Source organism: Marmota flaviventris, chromosome 5 (assembly GCF_047511675.1).
Source record: "Marmota flaviventris isolate mMarFla1 chromosome 5, mMarFla1.hap1, whole genome shotgun sequence".
NCBI classification, from domain to species: domain Eukaryota; kingdom Metazoa; phylum Chordata; class Mammalia; order Rodentia; family Sciuridae; genus Marmota; species Marmota flaviventris.
In genome coordinates, this window is record NC_092502.1 from 144,576,228 (window position 1) to 144,598,041 (window position 21,814).

At 38.6% G+C, this 21,814-nt stretch overlaps 1 protein-coding gene across 2 annotated transcripts; it reads right to left on the bottom strand.

The window, feature by feature from the left end:
• Window positions 1-1,006: 1,006 nt before the first annotated feature.
• Amacr (alpha-methylacyl-CoA racemase) lies at window positions 1,007-18,430 on the bottom strand. 2 transcript variants are annotated; one of them, XM_027936227.3, is made up of 5 exons: window positions 18,051-18,426; window positions 15,558-15,701; window positions 14,506-14,666; window positions 9,753-9,939; window positions 1,007-1,751 (listed from the first exon to the last, which is right to left on the bottom strand). In XM_027936227.3, exons 1-5 carry the CDS (start codon window positions 18,295-18,297, stop codon window positions 1,336-1,338), a joined length of 1,155 nt encoding a protein of 384 aa, XP_027792028.3. In that variant the 5' UTR covers window positions 18,298-18,426; the 3' UTR covers window positions 1,007-1,335. The 2 variants fall into 2 exon arrangements, with proteins under 2 accessions (XP_027792028.3, XP_027792029.3); XM_027936228.3 differs by lacking the exon at window positions 14,506-14,666 and having other exon boundaries at window positions 1,632-1,751; window positions 18,051-18,430.
• Window positions 18,431-21,814: the final 3,384 nt, after the last annotated feature.

Here is a 21,814-nt window from a genome sequence, read left to right on the forward strand (position 1 = left end):
TCGGTTCACGTTCCCATGTCATTTTCTCATGTCCAGTTCAAGAGGTCTCTTTCCCAGGCAGCAACCTGATACAGGTGTGTAGGCCCTGGTCACCCCAATGGCTTCCTGATTCCACTGCGACATGCTCTTTAAGGGTTGTTTTCATCATGATTTTCTTCTAGATTTCATGGGCATAAGCCAAGGGACTTCCAGGGCCAGAGGGAGACACGATGGATAAGAAAACAGGAGGTAGTGGGGGAGGAGGAGGAAGAGGCTGGCAGATGTCAAGTGGATGACAGGAAAAGGGTCACGGTGTGGTGATGAGAAGAGCCAGCTACAGAGGACCAGCACCAGCAGAGCAGTCGGAAGGCTGAGTTATCTGAAGGAAAGCCCAAGAACATTTATTTGCTAACATTCCAATTTAAAGACCCTGACTGAATGATCTTCTGGTCACATTAAAAGGGTCAGACTTTTCTAAGGACAGTCATTTTGGTAAAGATTTGTTAGAGCTTGGATAAGGAGCTTCCCCCCAAATGTCCGTGTAGATGCAGCAATGTTCAGAGGTGAAGGGATTAGATCATGAGAGCTGGGACATAATCAGTCCACTCAAGTGTGGAAGGACTGACGGGTGATTACTGTTGGTGGGGCGTGGCAGAGGGTCACTGGGGGTGTGCTGGGAAGGGTTCCTCTTCCCATGATCCCTACTCCCTTCCTCCTCTCTGCTTCCTGGCTGCCATGAATGGAGCAGTACTCCTTCACCAGGCTCTCCAGCCATGACATGCTGCCCAGAGCAACAGAGTTGGCAGGTGTGGACTGCAACCATGAGCCAAAATAAACCTTTCCTCCTCTGAGTTGTTCCTGTCAGATACTTTGGCCATAGCCATGCGAAGCTGACCAGTACAATAATAGTAGAGTCAAAAGTATTCAATGTGTCAGAAAATGTTATTTTAATGGTATTTAAAAGGGGTTTTGTTGAAGCTTTTGCAAACTAAAAAGCACAACCCACAATAGGGGAAAAAAGCTTTATTTAATAAAGATGTATTATAGTAATTCATTTAAATATAGATATATAAGCAGTTTAATATCAACAAATACATTTTATCAAGCAAATTGAAAGGCAGAAAAAATCCCACAATATGAATATGTAAAATATTCCTAAATCAAATATACTGATAACAATTTTCAGACTGCAACTGTTTTCAGACTGTTACTGTGTAATCAATCTTCCATGTTTCTTGATCAGAATAGTTAGATCACGGCATTACTGTCATCCCACATTTCCATGCATACACTGCTATGTATTATTCTCCATTGCAAGTGCTACATTCAAATTCATTTGAACTGTGAATCTAGAAGCTAGAGATGAGCTTTTGATTTTGGTTTGTTACTTTCAATAATTCTATCTGAACATAGCTGGTCAATCTCCTCCTGGTTGAACCCAAATTCTTTAAGTATATCCTCCGTGTGTTCTCCTACAAAAGGATCTCTTTCGGCAGAAGGGGCGGCTGGGGTGTTTGACAGCAGAGGCGCAGGTCGGGGACTCACGTGCTGTTCCTCGTCAGTCATGAAGGACCCCCGTTCTCTGTTATGGTCATGACAGGCAGCCTCTTCAAGGGTCAGCACTGGGGTCACACATGCATCTATGCCATCAAAGATCTGGCACCACTCTGCCTTGGTCTTCTTTGCAAACACATCTGCAAATCTCTTCTTCATTTCCGGCCAATCGGTCATGCTCATCTGCTTGGGAAGTTCTTCAGACTTTAGTCCAAGTCCTGAGGGAAAAACATGATTTCTTAAATTATTATGCTTAGGGTAGAGAGATTATAATTAATGAAAATAAATTTTGAGCCCACTATACTATCCCAAATAAAATGTTCTCTAGAGTTTCTCAAATGAATCAAGAGAAGAAATTCAAAGTCAGTTTGAAGTTGGAGCCAACAGCTGGAGAGGGTGGGGTGATGGGGTAGGCAACACTGAAAACACGCTTGTCACTGCCTACCGTTTACCACCGACCTTTCATCAAAAGTAGTCTGTCTTTAATAATCTAGTTTCCAGAAATTGATTTCTTCTCGCCAAGTAGGATTTCAAAAAGAAATTTCCTCAGGATGGTATTATCTGTCTTACTGAATTAAAAATAATTCTGTATTTTATATAATGCATCTGAGCCCTATAAAAAATAAAATTTGAGCAATTTTACATATGACTATCTTAGAAACATGACTATCTTATTCAAGAAAGAACCCCAAAGATAAATGATGAAATTGAGGATTACAATTTTTGAGTAATAATTCTTTTATCTTTATATTGGTAAAATAAGAGTCTGATAGGGCTTTGTACGAACAGCACAGGACCAGAAAGGTAGCCAAAGACTAGACCAAGATGTTTGGACTTTATTATGGTACGAAAGCATATTCATACAACTGTTCTGATTTCATTGTTAAGTACCCAATAAATTCAATAAATTATATAGAATTTTCACACTTCATTATAAAATTGGCTTTGAGTTAGATGGCATTGCACAACTGTAGGTGAATGTAGTTTAAAGTAGGTGAGGCTAAGATACTCTGCTCAGTAGATTAGGTGTATAAAATACATTCTCAACTTATGATAGTTTCAACTTAACAATGGGTTTATCCAGATGGAACCCCAGCATAAGTTTGAGGAACATCTGTATACTCTAAGGGCCACCTTACTGGGGTTTGGAATAAATGTCAATTTTTCCTCTCACATAAGAGAGTTTTATAATGCTGAAGGCTAATAGTAAAATGATCATGAAAGCTCCTTTTTCTTACGGATAGTATTTTTTGTGATCTGCGTCAGGTAAATCAACAGGTTGATCTCACTTTACCAGCCTTCCCTTCCCTTCCCTCCCATGTTGAAGCTCAGGCTAACTGGAAGCTGCTATGAAGATGTGAAAGTGCCCACAGCAGTAATAAGACATGAAAACTGCAGCCCCTCCCTAGGGTCTTAAAGAGTCCTAGGACATATGGAGAACGCACATAGTTCTTAAGTTTTATGAATAGCTACCTCTGGGCATATAAGTAAAGTTTTCTGGGTAGCCATTTGTTCTATTTGAATAGCAGGACAGACCTGGAGCCATAGATTCAGGTTATCACTATAACCTATGAAGAAATGCCTGTATAGATGTCTTTCACTTTGCTTCCATTTCATAATCACCACAAGCTCTGTGATTAAAAAGCAAATAAAATGAGGAGGCAGCCAAAAGTAGTATATCACTGCTACTGATGGAAATGTCTTTTGTTTTTCATCAGAATGTGATCAGAATCGTAACATTAAATAAAACTGGGACCAATATATTTTCTAACTTATATTATACTTGAGATACACGGGATCTGGTCTATATACTGGAAAACACTAGAAGCTAAAAGATGCCAGATTCTACTCTTAATTCTGATAGCCCAGCTCTTCCATTTTCATCCTTTCTGGGCAACAATTTCCCTCCCATCCTGACCATGATCAAGCCTCCAGGATTAACCATCACTGGCCAGGGTGGGCTGAGTGCTCTGCTCTTGACATTCCAAAAGGAACTAGGAATCCAGTTACAGCTAGTTTGTTTTATTTTGTTTGCACTGCCTGGGACTGAATCCACACATGCTAGGTAATCACTCTATCACTGAGCCTCATTCCCAGCCTTCACTAGTTTTTATAGTATAGTCAATATTAAGTTTCTGGTATTTTAAGTCAAACATACTCACAGGGACTAGCCTAGCATCTTAATCATCATTTAAAACTTGAAAATGTTCTAATTTCCAAAAAAACTACCTTACGTACACACACAGACTTACATAAAATATTTATTATCTTAAGCACATATCATAAACTTTACTGCTATATAACACTATATTAAGCAGTCAAAATCCATGTTTTCAGTATGGTAATATATATATATATATATATATATATATATATATATATATATATGGATGGCCACTGTAAACATTATGTCATAATGAAAAACTGGAAAACATAAATGAATATTAATAGAGAATTTTAATATAGGCAGACCATGGAGTATAAAATGACTGCTTTTTATGTAGCATGGTCTGCCTATATTCATATTTATATATTTATATATATATATATATATATATATAAAATCTTTTATATTGGCAGGAAAGAACATCTCTGCTATACTGCTAAATAAAAAGAGATGGCTGTAAGTTATAAATTTAGATACAATGATATATAACAATAATATAATTCATATATACTAATGTAATAAATATAACATGCATTAATAATTAATATATTACAAGTTAATGTGTAATCATATAAGAAAAACACAATTGTGTGTTAACATTCATCCAGGAAAATATGTAAAAGGCCACATTGCAAACTTTCCCAAGGTGGCAGAACAAGGGAGACATTTCACTTCTTGTTTTAAAATTCTGAATTACTTACAATTTTTTAAACAAACACGGTGTTTTGAATTTTCATTCTTTTTTTTAAGTTGGGGTAAAATACACAATATCATATAATTTACCATTATTGTTACTTTTAAGTATATGGTTGAGTGGTACTACATACAACCATCACCACCACCCATCTCCAGAATCTTTTCTCTTCCCAAACTAAACTTGGTACCCATTAAATAATAACTTTTCATTATTTTCTCTCCCCAGCCCCTGGCAAACACCATTCTTTCTATCCATATGATTTTGTCTATTCTGGGTTCCTCTTATAACTGGAATCATGCAATATTCTTTTGGGAGAGATTTATTTCACTTAGGATAATGTCTTCAAGATTTATCCATGCTGCAGAATTTGTCAGAATTTTCTTCCTAATAATGCTGCATAATATTCCACTTTATGCATATACCACATTTTGTTTATCCTCTTACCTGTCAATGAACACATGAATTGCTTCCACATTTTGGCCATTATTAAAAACACTGCTGTGAACACAGGTTTACAAATACCTGTTAGAGTCCCTGCTATCCATTCTTTTGAATGTATTCTTGGATCACGTGACTTCCGTGGTTAGTGTTTTGAGGAACTGTTACACCATTTCCATGGGAGTTGAATCCCCTTACATCCCACCAGTATTACAGATGGGTTTGCATCTCTCCACAATCTCACCAACACTTATCATTTTTTGTGCAGTTTTTAAATAATATTTTGAAATTTTTTTAAAAAATTACAAAATCCCTATTGCTTATCTGATGGTACTACAATAGTCTTAATCTCAAAATTCTTACTGTTTCCAGATTATTTAATTTTATGTATTTATTTATTTATATTTGCCCCAGAAAACACCAGGGAAACAAAACAGTGAAGTCTACAAAAACTTGGATGTGTAGGTACTGAAAAGTTTAATTAAAGTCTGACCCCAAAGATCTCAAAACACAGGGGGACAATGAAGCATGTAATTAACACTACTTCAGAAAATTCATCATAGATTTGGGGTTTGTCCAGCAGGGCCTGAGAGAGAAGTACTTTGTATGTAACTAGTATCATTTTTATTAAGTCAATAACTCTGAAAAAAAAAAAAAAAAGAGGCTGAGACATTGTGTCCTGGGCTCTGTGGACTGTGTGATGTGCCTCCTGCCTTAAGCATAAATAAGCCTCCTGTCAACTAAGTATCTTCAGCAACTTGAGGGAAGAAAGGTCAACGATACCACAAAGAATTGAGGATGCAAATAGAGGGGACCAAAAAAATCATTGAGGTTACAGAGTTTAGACTCGGAGGAACAAACCCACCTGAAGGTGGTCAAGAGTTGAGGGCTGCAACAATTAAGCTACTAACACGTGTCATTTCATTTTCAGTATTTTCAGAATGGTTCATTCACAGAGGTGGAGTGTGGATGTTAAAAGTAAGCACTGTGAACATACATGCTTTAAAATACCAGGAAGATACGCCAGGGAGGGGAGCTAACTTCTGGAATGGCAAAGCAAGGAACTACAAAAATCTGCTCCCACAGGAAAGCAAAGAGAACACTAGGAAACCAATTGTTGGAGTCAATTCTCTCATCACTCTCAAAATCACCGAAAATCCTGTGTGATCTCAGGAATGTTTACTTAAGTTGAATCTTTTTTTTAGATTTTTTTTTTAAAGTTGAATCTTGATTAGTCTAGTGTGCATCTATGGCATTACAACTGCTGCTAAAGTCACCTCTCTCTCCCCTGCTCTGTGGTGGCTTTGAGAACCAATGGTCACTCCACAAGGGCAGCTGTGAAAACCAGCAGGATAAGAGCCACCAAAGGAAGCAAAACCAGTGTGGAGTTCCCCCAAAGCCCCACCCCCAGAGAACTGTCATTATGTGGCCTGACAGCTCCCCGAAAAGCTCCATTCTCAGGACTGGACTTGATGTGACCTGCCAGTTCCATCTCTAGGACTTTTTCAAAATCAAATGGCAATTGTTTAGCCTCACATCTGTCTGAGGTGGCATTACCTGGGGTATGAGTAAGAAGTTAACCAAAACAATTTAAAAGGAAACAATGGGGAACAGGCTGTCCACAGAGGATTTAAAAAATCTCCGGCCTATATCTGAGAATATGGAAGGCCGTATGTGTACATGCACATGTGCAGGACCATGTACATGTACAAAAGACATCTGAGAAGGCTCCAATCTCTCACCTCTGGCTGATCTTGAGGTTCTGCACAATCGAAAAGGTATAGAATATCTCAGAAAAGGATGGAAGAGTTATTGTTTCAAGTTATTTAAAGACATCTCTGTCCAGCATTAACTAAATACCAAGCTAACTGAGCAGATTTCAGTGGCTGCACATACCAAAGAATACATATTTAGTATATGAAAATCATTAAACAGCAACAATAACAAATCCAGGACCAGGAAGTAGGGGAAAAAGGGGTGAGCTGGGTTCAGAGCTACCACATTAAATTATTTGTAGTGTCAGTTTCAATGAAAAATTCTGAGTCATACAAAGAGGCAGGAAATTATGGCCCATACACAGGCAAAAATGCAATCAACAGAAACTTCCCCCAAAGAAGCCAAATGTTGGATGTACTAAACAAAGACTTCAGGAATTACTTTTTAAATGTTCAAAGCACCGAGGGAAATCATGCCTGAAGAATTAAAGAAAAGTATGAAAGCAATTTGAGATGAAAATCGTATTAAAAGATAACAAAACAGAAATTTTGGGGTTGAAAGGTTGAGCAACAAATGAAAAATTCACTAGCGAGAAATATCTCAACAGCAAATATGAACTAGCAGGAGAAAGAATCAATAGACTTCAAGAGAACTGAATTAAGAGTATCTCGTCAGCCGAACAGAAAGAAACAAGTACACAGGAAAATGAACAGAGCCTCACAGACCTGTGGGACACGAGTGACTAGAGAGTCTTCAACAACTGAAGAGAGAAAGTACAAGAATCATTAAAGAAATGATGTCTGGAAAAATTCCCAAATGTGATGAAAAACCTTAATCTGCATATCCAAGAAGCTACTCATCCAAGATGGAATTCAAGTAAAGATGAAAAGATTCAAGATCCACACCTAGAAACAATAAAGGAAATCAGTAAGGGTGCAGGATAGAAGATCAATATACAAAACCCACTGTATTTCTAGATACTAGCAATGACCAGTCTGAAAATGTTTCTATCAACAATAAATTCAAAAAGAATACTCTTCTTCAGAATGAATTTAACCAAGGAAGTGCAGCACTTCTATAATGAAAACTACAAAGCATTGCTGAAAGAATTAAAAGAGGATTTAAATAAATGGAAAGCAAGCAGCCATGTTCCTGGATTCAAAAGCTTAATATAATGTTAAAATGGCAATGTTCCCTAGTTTGATGCACAGATCCAACAAAACCCCTGTAAAAATCCCACCTATCATTTTTGCATAAATTGACAAGTTGCTCTTAAAATTCACAAGAAGTCCAAAAAAATCCAAGTAGCCAAAACAATACTGAAAAAGAACATAGTTGGGGAGCTTACACTGCTAAGTTTCAATAATCAAGCATAAAAACAGACACAGAGATCAACGGCATAGAACTGAAAGTCCAAAGCCACCCTTCCACTTGTGGTCAACTGATGATCAAGAGGATGCCAAGATTATTCAATGAAGAAGAAAACATCTGTTCCATAAATGGTGCTGGGAAAACTGAAGCACCTATACAAAGGAATGAAGATGAACTTTTAATTTGCCCTATACACAGAAATTAATTCAAAAATGGATCCGAGGCCTAAATATGAGAGCTGAATATTGAGATGACCCTATATAACTGCAAGTTCTCTGAATTAACTTTTATGCAATACTTACTGAAGGGTAAGTAAAACAATGCGTTAATAAATTTTATATTCGTGTTATCAGAACTCAGAGTAGCTATAGCGATTGTTTAGAACTCAGGCCACAGAAAGGTGTTAGAGGAATATATTTATCACTGTTGTTTAGAAGTACCAGCTTATTACACTTATATTTTCTTTTTTTTTTAAAGACAGAGAGAAAGAGAGAGAGAGAGAGAGAGAGAGAGAGAGAGAGAATTTTTTAATATTTATTATTTAGTTTTCAGTGGACACAACATCTTAATTTTATTTTTATGTGGTGCTGAGGATCAAACCCAGCGCCCTGTGCATGCCAGGTGAGTGCGCTACCGCTTGAGCCACATCCCCAGCCCTAACACACTTATATTTTCTAAAGACAATGCATATATAAACAAGGTTGTTGTACTCTGCAAACCCTCGGTGCTGTATCCCTGCTGCTTTCCAGGGCTTTCTTTACCCAAGGTGTGTGTTGCTCCCACCACTTGGTCCTCCATATAGCATTGTTCAGTCCAGATTTTGAGTTAATTCTGGTTGTTTTTTTTTTTTAAAGAGAGAGAGAGAGAGAGAGGGAGAGAGAGAGAGAAAATTTTTTTTTTTTTTTTTTTTTTTAGTTTTCGGTGGACACAACATCTTTGTTTGTATGTGGTGCTGAGGATCGAACCCGGGGCACGCACGCATGCCAGGCGAGCGCGCTACCGCTTGAGCCACATACCCAGCCCAATTCTGGGTTTTTAATTTCAATTCTTGGGCAGTAAGGCATTATATATGACCTAGGCAAATTATTTTTTTTCTCCTATACCTTTTTTCAGTTAGTGGAGTTAAAGCATTTGATCATAAAATGTTTTTCAATATTTACAAAAATAATCATTATACCTATTTGCAAATAATTCAGTATTATATTGCACCTGAAAAGCCATCAACAATGATACTTTGAACTTGAAGTAGAAAGGTAAATGTACTGTAATCAACTTTTCATATCACTGCAGACTGTATTCTCAAATGACTTAGATACTAAATTATTTCCAGAGTAAATTTTAAATTCAAACATTTCACAGGAATAAAATAACTCCAGTCCAATTACTTTAAAGGGAAGAAGAGATCCCAGATTTTCTTGCTATGGCAGACTGGCTACAGACTCTCTGTACTCAGGTAACACCTGACAGTGTAAGAGGCATCCGTCAAAGAATAAGAGCCGACAGAGGCAGTAGATCCTTCCCAGGGAAGACTAAGAAAAATTGGGGCACACAGAGGCAAGATAAATATACACACTACTGGTGTGACATGTAATAAAAGCACTGGACATCCCACAAAAAGAATTGTTATATTTTAAGACCCTGAGTTATTATGTACACCAGTAAAAATCACCGGTTCATTTAAAAGGTAGAGGAAATTCCCCATGGATGGCCAGAGTTAATCGAAAGTTGGATATATAATAAAATATTATGAGATTTTAAAAGGCCCCAAAATAGAGAATAAAGAGTGCTCATGGAAAAAGAAAAGTGGGTGAAGCACATAACAGCTCCTACCTTGGATGAGTTGTCTGTAGAACTGGGGCTCTATGGCTCCCACAGCCATGAACTGCCCATCTGCTGTCCTGTAAGTTGTGTAGAAAGGTGCTCCACCATCTAACAGGTTCTGTCCTCGAGGCTGTTCCCACAGTCCCATGTTTTGAGTTTTCCACAGAAAAGAACTGAGATATGCTGTTCCTTCCACCTTTGAAGAAGCAGAACACACATAAATCCAGATAATTCAAGTGTAAAAGCAGGGATAATGTCAATTCAGGTTTTTAAAATGTGTGTGTTGCAGTGATTATACATGTTATACAACTTCCTAGGTATTTTTGCAAACTTGAGTTAGAGAGGGTTTATGGTAGAATAACAACCAGTTGTGCTCTTCAGTCCAGAAAATATTGCCAGGCTTAGAAAGAACTACTTTTGTTCTTCCCTTCCAATAAGATTGGCAAAATGTTGATAATTTTTGAAGCTAGATGAAGGTACAAGAAAGTTCTTTATACTAGTCTCCACTTATATATATGTTAGAAACTGCCAGAAAAAAGCTAAAAATAAAATAAAGTGATATTAAAGTATGATTTTCAAGACCTACAACAATATATATAGTGATGTAAGAAACATATCATTATTTAAAGGTAAATCACATTACTGTTACATTTAACTTATTTTGGCTTGAATCCAATACCAAGTAAACTAAATTTAAATGTTTAATACATCTTATCTTTAATGATCACTAGAATGTTACAAAATAAAGAAAACAAGATGGGTGGCAGGTGTATGGCTTTTCTGAGTACACACTAATTATGGGGGTGCCACCTTCCCATCAAGTCCTAAAGTAACAGTGAATTTGCAAACTCAAGTATAATTATCTTAGAATCAAAATGAAAAGCGAGATACTCTGGGCCATCCCTGTGGATTTTATACTTCTGATGATTCCAGCACCCCAGAGAGTAGTCCAAACAGCATCCTTATCCCTGAGGCTACCAAGAGGGGAGAATAAGCATGGAATTCCTATTACTGGATGCGAAACAAAGACAAGATTTCTTTTAGATACATCTCAAATTTCTCTTTTTATTGAAAATCTCCTACATACCTGAATTTATGGCTGTTATATTTAAAATCACTAAATAAGTAACTTTACAACTTTAATATGGAGACACATTCTAAGAAATGCATTGTTATGGGGTTTCATCACAGTGTGAAGACCATAGAGTGTACTTACACATCCTAAGGTGGAGGGCTGCATAATTGTATGGACCACTGTCAGACGTGCAATCCATCAATGACTGAAACATCATTATGCAGAGTCTGACTGAAGTTGCACTCATGTAAGTGGCCTACGTGGGTGGTGCTTTCACTTTTTGAGACTGAGTTACCCAAATCTTAGCAATCCCATATTTATACACATATGCATGATACACACATAAATATGTGCACTATTTTAAATATATTTTATGTTCATGTTGATGTGAAGTATATTTTTAGATATGTCCTATACCAAATTCAGACATGTCAGAGACAGCTCACTCACATTCATGAGTAAACCTTAAAAGAAATTTTTCCCTTCAAATGGCATAAATTTGACCTTGAAATTGAAATACTATTGTTCTGCATGAGTCTTAATTCCAGCTTGCTCATACAAAACCCAGCAAGTTAGTATCTGCTATAAACAAATACCTACTTTATGCTGAGTCCTTGCCTTGTCAGAGCCAATGGGACAACAAGTGAACTCAAAGTGAGTCAGGCTCTCACATAGCACCGCAGAAAGTTTAGTTGGAGTTTTGAATACTGATTATCCTACTTTTATATTCAGGCTAAAAAAGTGTGAAAAGTTTCAAGATTCTGTATTGAATTACCTTGATTAAAAAGTGTTTCTGCTCTGCTTCATCATAAATGAAATGTACTTAGCAACACAGGAGCCACAGGACAAGAGTCAGGGTGTTAGCTCTCCCAGTCAGACTTCAAGGTCTGTTGGTGGTCACCCCAGCAAGCAGCTTTTCTTGCCCCTAATCCTCATGTCATGTATACTGCCCAGATGAGGTTCCATAACACAGGGAAATGGCAGCTTCATTGACCCACCAAATTTTTATGCCATCCTTATCGTGTTGGCCCATTGCATGCAACTCACAGTGTGTCCATGTGCTCCCTGGAGTGTGGGTAACACAGCCGAGAGGACCCCACATTCCAGTCATCTTAACTCTATAGGGTCCAAGGCAACAGAACTATGGCGAGACAAACACCAAATCATTCCAAGTGAGCATGAGCCAAGGATTCTGTTGCTAAAATACTGAAAACTACTGTCCTATAAGAAGAAGGTGTTGCCTCACCTGAATCAGCTTCTACAGCTTCTATTTGACCTTGAAGAAGAAGTTGTGAATGAGATCTACTGATCCTTCAGGTCTTGAGTAATCAGCCAACACTCACAATCCCCTAATGTGAGCACGAATCCTGAGGGCTTCCAGTTTCATAAATGATAAAGCTTATTACTACCTTCTAATTATTAGGCAATTCTGATTAGATAAAAGCAGTAATCACATTATTTGACTATAAATAACCAACCCATATATTTAGAAAATTAGTCAGCTATTACTAGATAAGTATTTACCTTAAATTCTCCTTAAAATTACCAAAGCCCCATGGTTGTTTTTTAACTGATCTCTTTTGGACCCATGGCCTGTGCCCACAGAGGGCAGCAGAGGGAAGCAATTCAAAGCTGGAGCTTTAACCTCTGTAGCCTTCAAGTTTTCAACACCAAATGAAAGCCAGCCAATTTCCCTCAGGAAGTTTCATGGCTCAAAGAGGGAGCCCTATGTAGGCCCCAGCCCTGCACCTGGTGGGGCGAGGGTGCAGCTGGAGGTGGAAGTGCTATTGCTGTTGCTATCACTACTTCATGCTATAGCTGCACTACACCTGGGCCAGCAGCTAGAAACAAAAGATAAACCCACACCACTCCTTCCAAAATACATTCTGAGAAGGACACAAAGGACAATGTGAGCTGTGCTCCATGACAGTCACAAGAAACAACACAGGAGAGGACTGAGGAGGAGATCAGATTCCAGCCCAGGATATACTCTGCAAAGGTTGCCAGTGAGCCAAACCAATTTACACTATTCAGTCTTTAAACTTGGAGGTGTCCACCGGTGTGGACCCTCTGGCCATTACTCTTCTCTAGGCAGCTTCTCTTGCCTTGGTTTCCTCAACAACACTCCCTTCTGGTTCTCTACTTCACCCTCCTTAGCCCTTGGTTTTCGTCTTCTGCCCACTCATTATGTGCTGGTGTTCTGTCCTTTCTTTAAGTGACCTTTCTCACCTGGCTCCCAGATTATTCCCAAATGACTCTGAAATCTTTTTCTAATTCCTAACCTCAAGTATTCAAACTAGATATGAAAGGTACTTCATAAAGGAAATGACCAAACTGTACTTCTTTTCTTTTAGAAGAGTCTCAATAACAGAGTATCTGCTCTGTGCTGGGCACTATTTACACCTAAACAATGGATGAACTCATATAATTCTCTAATAATGCTGTAAAGTAGACATATTATCATCTCCATAGTACAAAGGAAACTGAGGACAGAAGGTGCAGTAACCCTCCCAAGACCACAGAGCCATGAGACCTTGGGCAGATGTCTTCACTTCATAACAATGTACAGTCATCCCCCCTTTCTATAGTTTCACTTCCCACCATTTAGTTACTGGCTGTCAAGTGCACTCTTAAAATATTAACTAGAAATTTCTAGAAATAAATCATTCATCAGTTTTAAACAACTTTTATTGCTATGTATATAACTTGTTATAATTTTTCTATTTATTATTAGTTACTGTTGTTAATCAACTATGTGTCTAAGTTATGAATTACGTTTATTACCAGTATATGATGTACGTGTTATAGGAAAAAGTATAGTATATAGTGAGATTTGATAATATCTGCAGTTTCGGACACTCACTGGGGGTCTTGGAACATATCCCCTGTAGATAAGGGAGGACAACTGTGTTCCAAATGAAGTTGTTGCTTTGAAGATTAAAAGGAATCACATAGAGAAAGTGCCCAGCAGAGCATGAGGCAAGTGTTGAATGTATGACAATGCACAAACAGAAGCATTATGATATTGGAGCCTCCCCTAACAAATGCAGCAGGAAAGTCTAGACAGAAGGCCCATTTTGCTTCAGCATCCATGAGAATCTGATCCACCTACTGATGAAGACTTCTTGAAATCCTTCTGAATGAAGATTGTTTGAAAAGATTTTTTCTTTTTTTTTTTTTTTTTTTTTTGGTACTAGGGATTGAACCCAGGGGTGCTTAACTACTGAGCCATATCCCTAGTCCTTTTTATTTTTTTAATTTTTGAGATAGGGTCTTCCTGAGTTGCTTAGGGCCTTGCTAAGTTGCAGAGGCTGACGATGAACTCAATATCCTCCTGCTTCAGCCTCCCGAGTCACTGGAATTACAGGCATGCAGGACTATGCCCAGTTTGAGGTATTTTTTTTTTTTAAGCACAAAAAATAACTTGGGGAAAACTGTTGAAACACCACAGAGGAATCAGGTAAGTCAGAAACAGTTCAGAGGAGTGACTCCAAAGATGATTAAATTATGACATTCTGACATGTATGAAGGCTGTGTGCCTATTTTAAAGAAAAGGATATTCTTGGTGACCTGAATTCAAACATTAAGCTTCATTTATTTCTTGTTCAGAAAAAGATTTGAGGCAACCATATAGCACACATAGGAGCAAGTGGTAGGTCTATCATCCCCCGCCCAATGAATACTTACCATGTTTGCATCAATGACCTGACCTTTGCCAGAGCGTGTGCGTTCAAAGAGAGCCATCAGAATGCCCAGTGCACACATGAGGCCACCACCACCAAAATCAGCCAGGAGATTCAGGGGAGCATATGGATTGTCACCACTTCTGCCAATTTTTGACAGAACACCTATACCATTAAAAATAAATTTAATGCCTCTTTTAAATACATACATGAACTTCATAGAAGAATAACCAATCTCTAGTTACTGACCTGAGTAAAAACTAGTACCTCAGGCTTTTCCAATTTGAACCTACACAGCCTACATATAACAAGTTTTTGACAGGCTCTTTGTTTTGATGATTCTTTTCCTTTCTAAAACTTTATCCCAGATAACATTTTCAAAATTTGTTAAGTTTTTACTCACTGGATTTTGGAAAAAAACAAAACAATGATTATTATCAATTCATGATATAAACGGAAAACAGTCATGTGCTTTCATTCAAACCACAAAGAAAGGCAAGAAAATAATTGTGTACAAGAGATTAAATTTTAAATAGGTGTGAACAGCCAATTTTATAATTACCTTCTCCCTTGATCTATATGTATTCACAGAAAATCTGAGAATTAGGCTAGAAATAAAGAAACATTAGGACCTGAAATACATGGGGTTTTCCTAGTGTTCACAGAAGCCTGAAACCAGGACTCAGGCGATGATTCCCAATGAAGGAACATCAGAGTCCATCTATTTCAGTGTTTTCAAGGTGTGGGTGATCATCACTACTACTACCAAGTCTCTTACTCCCTAGTAGGGGCCTGAGAACTGACTCCTCAAATGTAGTAAATAAGTGTTACTAGTGTGAGGATATGTTATTCCTCAAATGTGTTAAAATGAGAAGGGAGCTTCAGAATCATTGTTCTAAGAATTCAAATTAACCTAATTTAAACAATCATGCTCTCCTTATTGATTCTGATAAGAATTTAAATCTGCACTTTAAAAAATTCTTGTTAACCAATGTAACTGCAGATCTTGATTGGGAATAAATTTAAAGTGTAGAAAAAAATTATTCTTCAACATACCTGACAAAGCCAAGTAGTTGATGTCATGACCAGCTTTCCTGGAGAATTGTCCTGACTGGCCAAAGCCACTTAGTCTAGCATAGATGAGTTTTGGATTCTCCTGCAGCAGAATCTCTGGCCCAAGTTGGAGTTTCTCCATGACACCTTAGGAGAAAAGTAACAACAAAAAACATTTTTTTAAAAAAAGAGAACATGAATTGAGAAATGGAATAATTCCTCATATGAGGTAAACATAAAACTACATTCTTCCAAATGTAGAATATTTGTTGTGGATTTTGTGAAAGTTGTCAAAATCAAAATGGAGTCACTTTTTCCTACCCTAACCAAAAATAAATAAAACTCAGAAGTTATGAAGGAAGGGATTTCATGCATATATGCCTGATGAGAAGAACTATTCACAGAAGATTCTATCAGAACCACAACCTGGCACAAAGGCCACCAGAAGATTATACAAATAAAACTTCCGTGAGAACATCTGCTCAACTGTCTTTAATCTCAGACCACCACCACCCTTGTTACTAATCCTGGTAGCCAAGGATTAGTTTCAAAATATTTTATGGAATCCCCGTTTCACCTGTAAAAACTTCCCCTTGCCTCAACTTCTTGGAACACCTCAGAGTTTACTGTGGAACACCTGCTCTCATTATTATGATCCACTATTCCCAAATATCACTAATTGGAGAATATCTCTTCAATTGTTATTTAGGTTGACCACTTATAGCATGTTTCTAGTAGAAAAAGACCTGAAGAGTAAGGACCCCATGTGTGGTTTCTGCCACAAGATGTTATTTTTTCATATTTCACTCAAGGCATATCCAAGCCTACTCAATCCCCAAAGCAGGATCTTTTTTTTTTTTTTTTTCCCTCTCTGTGCTGTCCTGGTAGTACCCTTCCTTCTTCCCTCTCAGTTAGGAGCTCCTTCTTCAGGATTCACAGCATGCTCTTTCCACAGGCCTGTATAAAACCTTCACAAATAAAGCTCAGAAACATCCATAAAACCAAAATTAGCTACAGTAACACCTCAGAATTCTTAAGGTATCAAGTATGATATTTACTGCACAAAACCCAGGTAAACTGATATCTTAAACCTCCTGGAATTAAAAGTCATCAGGATTACATAATATACTGTTTAGGACTCATCATCCTGATCAGTGATGGAAACTGAGTCTAGTCATCCACCTTTTTTTTTTAATCAGTATTTTTTGTTTATTTATTTTTAATTCTATTTATTTATATTTTATGTGGTGCTGAGGTTTGAACCCGGTGCCTCACACATTCTAGGCAAGTGCTCTACCACTGAGCCACAGCCACAGCCCCTAGTCATCCACCTTTTTGAACAGTAGCCACAAACCCTCACCTGGAGACTACATGTCTATCCGCAGCTCTCCTAACTAAAGACCTGGAACAAATAATTTAACCATGTTGATCCACCCTCATCTTCAAATAGGCATTATTAAATCATTATTTAATTCTAAATATCCTCAAATATGACTGTGATGGCTAAAAAGCCTGGTGCCCTGTAGACTTTAAATTCTTTTGCCAAACGTTTACTGACTTCCTACCAAGGCTGTCTGACACAAAAGCACCAAGTAGGTTGAAACCGGTATGGAGAGTAAGAATCCAGGTCCTGGTAAGGGGAAAAAAAAAAAAAAAAACTGAATTAATAGTGTTCGGTGAAAGCAGTCGTGATGAAAGGAAGACTGGATTCAAGGATGAAATACAGTTTACTGAATCAGGAAACTGGGTGGATACTGGTTCCATTCACTCTGATAAAGTATACATAAGAGGAGATGCCATTTTGAAAGGAAAGGAGAAAGGCTTGGTTGGGGTTTTGCGGCAGTTGCAGTGCAAGCGGAATAGTCTTAGAGGAACGCATTCATGTATTTTGGTAGCAGTCTGCAGCTCCAAGGGTTGGGGTACAGATGAAGAGCTGGGCCCCACCTGTATGTAAAGCAGAAAGCAATAGGAATGAGTGTAGAGACTCCAGGGCACAAAGCACAAAGGAATGAATGACCTGAGGCTGGAACTTAGGATCACCATCATCTAAGGCAGGGAACATTGACCTAGATAGTGGGATCATGGATGCTTTGAAGGGTACACCACCCCCCAAACAGCAACTAAATGCCATGTACCTCTAGGCAATCTGGTAACAGACGTATGGCTTTTATTAGATTCTCATACAGTTTAATACCATCAAATAAGCAGATACAAAAGGGCAATGGATAGTGGGCAACCAGGAAGGGGTCAAAAGCAATGAAAGAAACAGGGCATTAGCAGTATCTCAAAATCCAAGCTTTAGAAGATCATCTCAAGAGAATGGTCAACAAGACCAAATGAGACTGAAGGTCCTAGTAAGGTTGGGACGCACGAGGTTTCACGTGTCAAAAGGACCAAGGTGCGACGGGGGCAGCCTCAATCCCAGTGCAGATGGGCTCCTGATGCAGGAACCTCGCGCGTCCCGCCCGTGGACAGCTCGCTGGGGCCGAGGCTCACCGTGGCGGAAGGGCTCCAGAAGCACGTCTGCACGCGTGCACAGGCGCCGCAGCACGGCTGCTCCCTGCGCCCGTTTCAGGTCCAGCACCAGCGAGCGCTTGCCCCGGGCCAACTGGCTCACATCGCCGAGGGAGCCGACCCGGTCCACGCGCAGCACCTGCGCTCCGAAGTCCGCCAGGACCATACCGCAGAACGGGCCGGGGGCTAGGCCAGCCAGCTCCACGACCCTGACGCCCTTCAGAGCCATAGTGCCTCTCGGCTCCTTCAGAAGAAGACTGAGCAATCCCGGCCCGGCCCCTGCAAAAGGTTCAGCGGACCTGGATCACTCCTGCCTAAGGCGCCGCCCCAATCCCGCCAGCCCGGCGAGCTCCCTCCCTGCGCGCCTGCGCACAGCCGCGGAGTCTGCGCAGTGGCGCCCTTCCCGCCGGGCGTCCCAGGTCACTAGTGCAAAGTCCGCTGTGATCTCTCTCTTCCCCCCAGCCTTGGTGTTCTGGATTGCAGGTCTCGACCCTGAGGACTCAAATTGTCACCTTTCTCTCTAGACTCTTATTCTCCCCGTGGCGTCCCCTGGCCGTTGTACTATTTGAGTCCCTACCCTTGCCTGGCCTTAGAGAAATACAAATAATCTAAATTCGTAAGAACTACTCTAGGGTATTTCCTTCCGCAGGGTGCAGGTTGTCTCGGTCACCGCCCCTGGCTTTCACATGGAATTGGCTCAAGATACCTCCTAGATGCACTAGGGAAAAAATTTTAATATTAGGAGAACATTGGAGGGGTGCCGCTTGTCCAGGACTGAATGAGAGAGCTTTAAAAATCTATCATTTGCTATCTGCCATTTCTGTGGACAATTACAGTTTCGAGTTTTCAACTTTAATGCCGCTCTTTTTAATAATAATAATAATAATAATAATAAATAATAATCACATGTAGCCCCATTACTTTTACAGTTTCTTCTCTACTCTGTATAACCTCTTTGTAGGTAGTCAGACAATTTTTTTTAACGGCTCCAAGACATTGAATAGAGTGGAATTGAGTGCCAAAAAAATTTCTGCACTAATCTTTTGTAAGTATAGGTTTATGTATTTTGAGACAGGTGATAAGTGAACACAAAACGCGGCACAACTGTAGCCAAAACTTGTTAGCCAAGCTTGAACTACTCTCGATGAGTTTTGTGATTGTATCAGGGCTCTTCGGCTCTCGCTATGAGGAGTTGTCTACCACTAGAGACAGGCATCTTCTCTGCCTGCATCTTTGAATGTTTTCCTTGCTGATCTGTAACTCATGTTCTTACCTTCCTTCGAGCATAAAGTTCCTTATCCCCTACTCTTTTATTTGTATATTGAGAAACTTAAAAAGAAAGAAAATTGCGGAGAATTTTATAGCAGACATCCAGACTGAGACATTTATATTTCATATTTGCTTCCAGTCTATTTTTCTAAAAAACCAATAGTAACAAATGCAGCTCAGGCTGAGCTATATCCCAGTACCAAGAATCAGCTTCACATGAATCAGAGATTTTACCCAGCATCACGCTGTAGTAGCAATTTCAAAGAGATGATTCATCAAAAGACTCAGACAAAGCATACAGAAACCTAAGAAGTCTCACATGACTCTTCAGATTCTTCCTGCTTAAGATGCTTACCCTCTCTTATAGACTAAATTATGTCTCTTTGAAATTCATAAATTGAACACCTAACCTCCAGTAAATCAAAATGTGATTGTCCTTGGAGCTAAGGCCTTTAAAGAGGTAATTAAGGTAGAATAAGTTACATTGGGTGGACCCAAATATGCCTGGTATCCCTATAAAAAGAGGAGTTTAGACAGAAAACACAGACTTAGGAATGACCATGTGAGTGAACAGAGAGAGGTAGCTATAAACCAAGGAGAGAGGCTTCAGAGAAAATCAACCCCACCAGCATCTCAACTTTGGATTTTCAGCCTCTAGAACTGTTAAATATATATTCGTGTTGTTTAAGCCATCCATTCAGTGTTATTTATTATGACAACCCTAGCAAACTAACATAGCTTCTGACCCACAATTTTAGTTGAAATCTCAGATCACCTAATAGACTTTATTTTATACCTTAGAGATTTCTTAGCTATGGAACCGTGCTTCCTGGATTTATTTGCCAATCCTTTGGCCAAATATATCATGCTAAATGCATTTGATTGATAAATCCTCTTTCTTTTACCTAATATATATCTATTTACCAAAGGGCCATGATAAGGAGATTCACCTAATATTTTCTTTCTCCTTAAGATGCATTCCTATATAAAAAGAAGTAATGGATCCTGCCTGAGCTGCTTTTCTCTCCTTCCATAGCTAAAGTTTTCTTTAATTTTTACCTACAGCTAGATTCTGTGCTCCCCACATCCTGCCATTTAAGAGACAAGCACTCTCATGATTTTGATGTGTGCCCTCAGTCCATTATATCTATCTGTAGCTATAGCTGTATTCTTTACATATTATATCATAGCAAACAAAATATGGTAGTATTTTGTTTTAATTTATATAAAAGATGTTAATTGCACTCGTTTTTTCTGAACTACCCTTTTTACTCTGTTTTATGTTAACCGATCTTCCCATTTCTATTTCCTCTTGGACCAGTCGGAAACAATGCAAAATGAATTCACTGGAAATAAACCAGATAACTCATGTAATTGCTAAGAAAGCTGGAATTCAGGCAATTGGCAAGGCACTAGTATAGTCTGGAGTACTGGAGTCATATTCAAAGTCACAGCATGATAGTCTGGCTAGAATAGAGAGTCTGAATAGAAGTCTCCACTCACTTCCACCCTGCTGGACTCCTGTCCTGCAGTGAGGGATTGGCACCAGCCTAAATCACAGTCAAAAGGGCAGAGGGACTAACTTGAAGGGGCTACTGCTGACAATTAAGATTCTAATCATTAAATTAGTATAAAGGCAGTGGTAGATTGAGCCACATCAAATAGGTAAATATTTAAAATAGTGTTTTTGAATAACCTTATTTCGTCCTGTTATGCTAGGACTTCAGTTTGTTATTCTAAAAATCAAGCAAGTACCTTACCTTCCATATAAACTGTGCTCAGGATAACAAAATAGGTGATGAAAAAAAATGTCTGTCTCAGTCATCTTTTTGTTGCTATAACAGAATACCTGAAATGGAGTAATTTCTAATGGAAATAGATTGATTTTGGCTCAGGATTTTGGAGGCTGGGAAGGTGGTGTATCTGACAAAGGCATCAAACTGCTTCTACTCATTATGGAAAGCAGAAAGAAGTGTACAAATTGGAGAGAGAAACAAACATGAGGGGCAACCTCACTTTATAACAACCAGTCTCACAGTAACTAATCCAGTCCTGCAAGAGTTGAGAACTCATTCCTGGAAAAAGGCATTGTCCCTCTTAACAGCCTCATCACCTCTTAAAGGCCACAATGGCAACCAAATTTCATCATGAGTTTGGGAGGGGACTTATCTATACCATTGAATATATTTCTTTAAATTTTCACTGTTTTTCAATTCCCAATTAAAGAGTGGGTTTAAGCTACTGTTAACATATCATAGCAAACAAAATATGGTAGTATTTTTTATTTTAATTTATATAAAATATGTTATATTGCACTCATTTTTCTGAACTACCCTTTTTGCTCTGTCTTATGTTAAATGGCTGCTAAAAACATTAGGCAAGAAAATAATGGGGAAATGACATAATATGTTCAAACTGCTGTAAAAAATTATCATAAACTGGTCAGCTTAAGCAACAGGCATTTATTTCTCACAGTT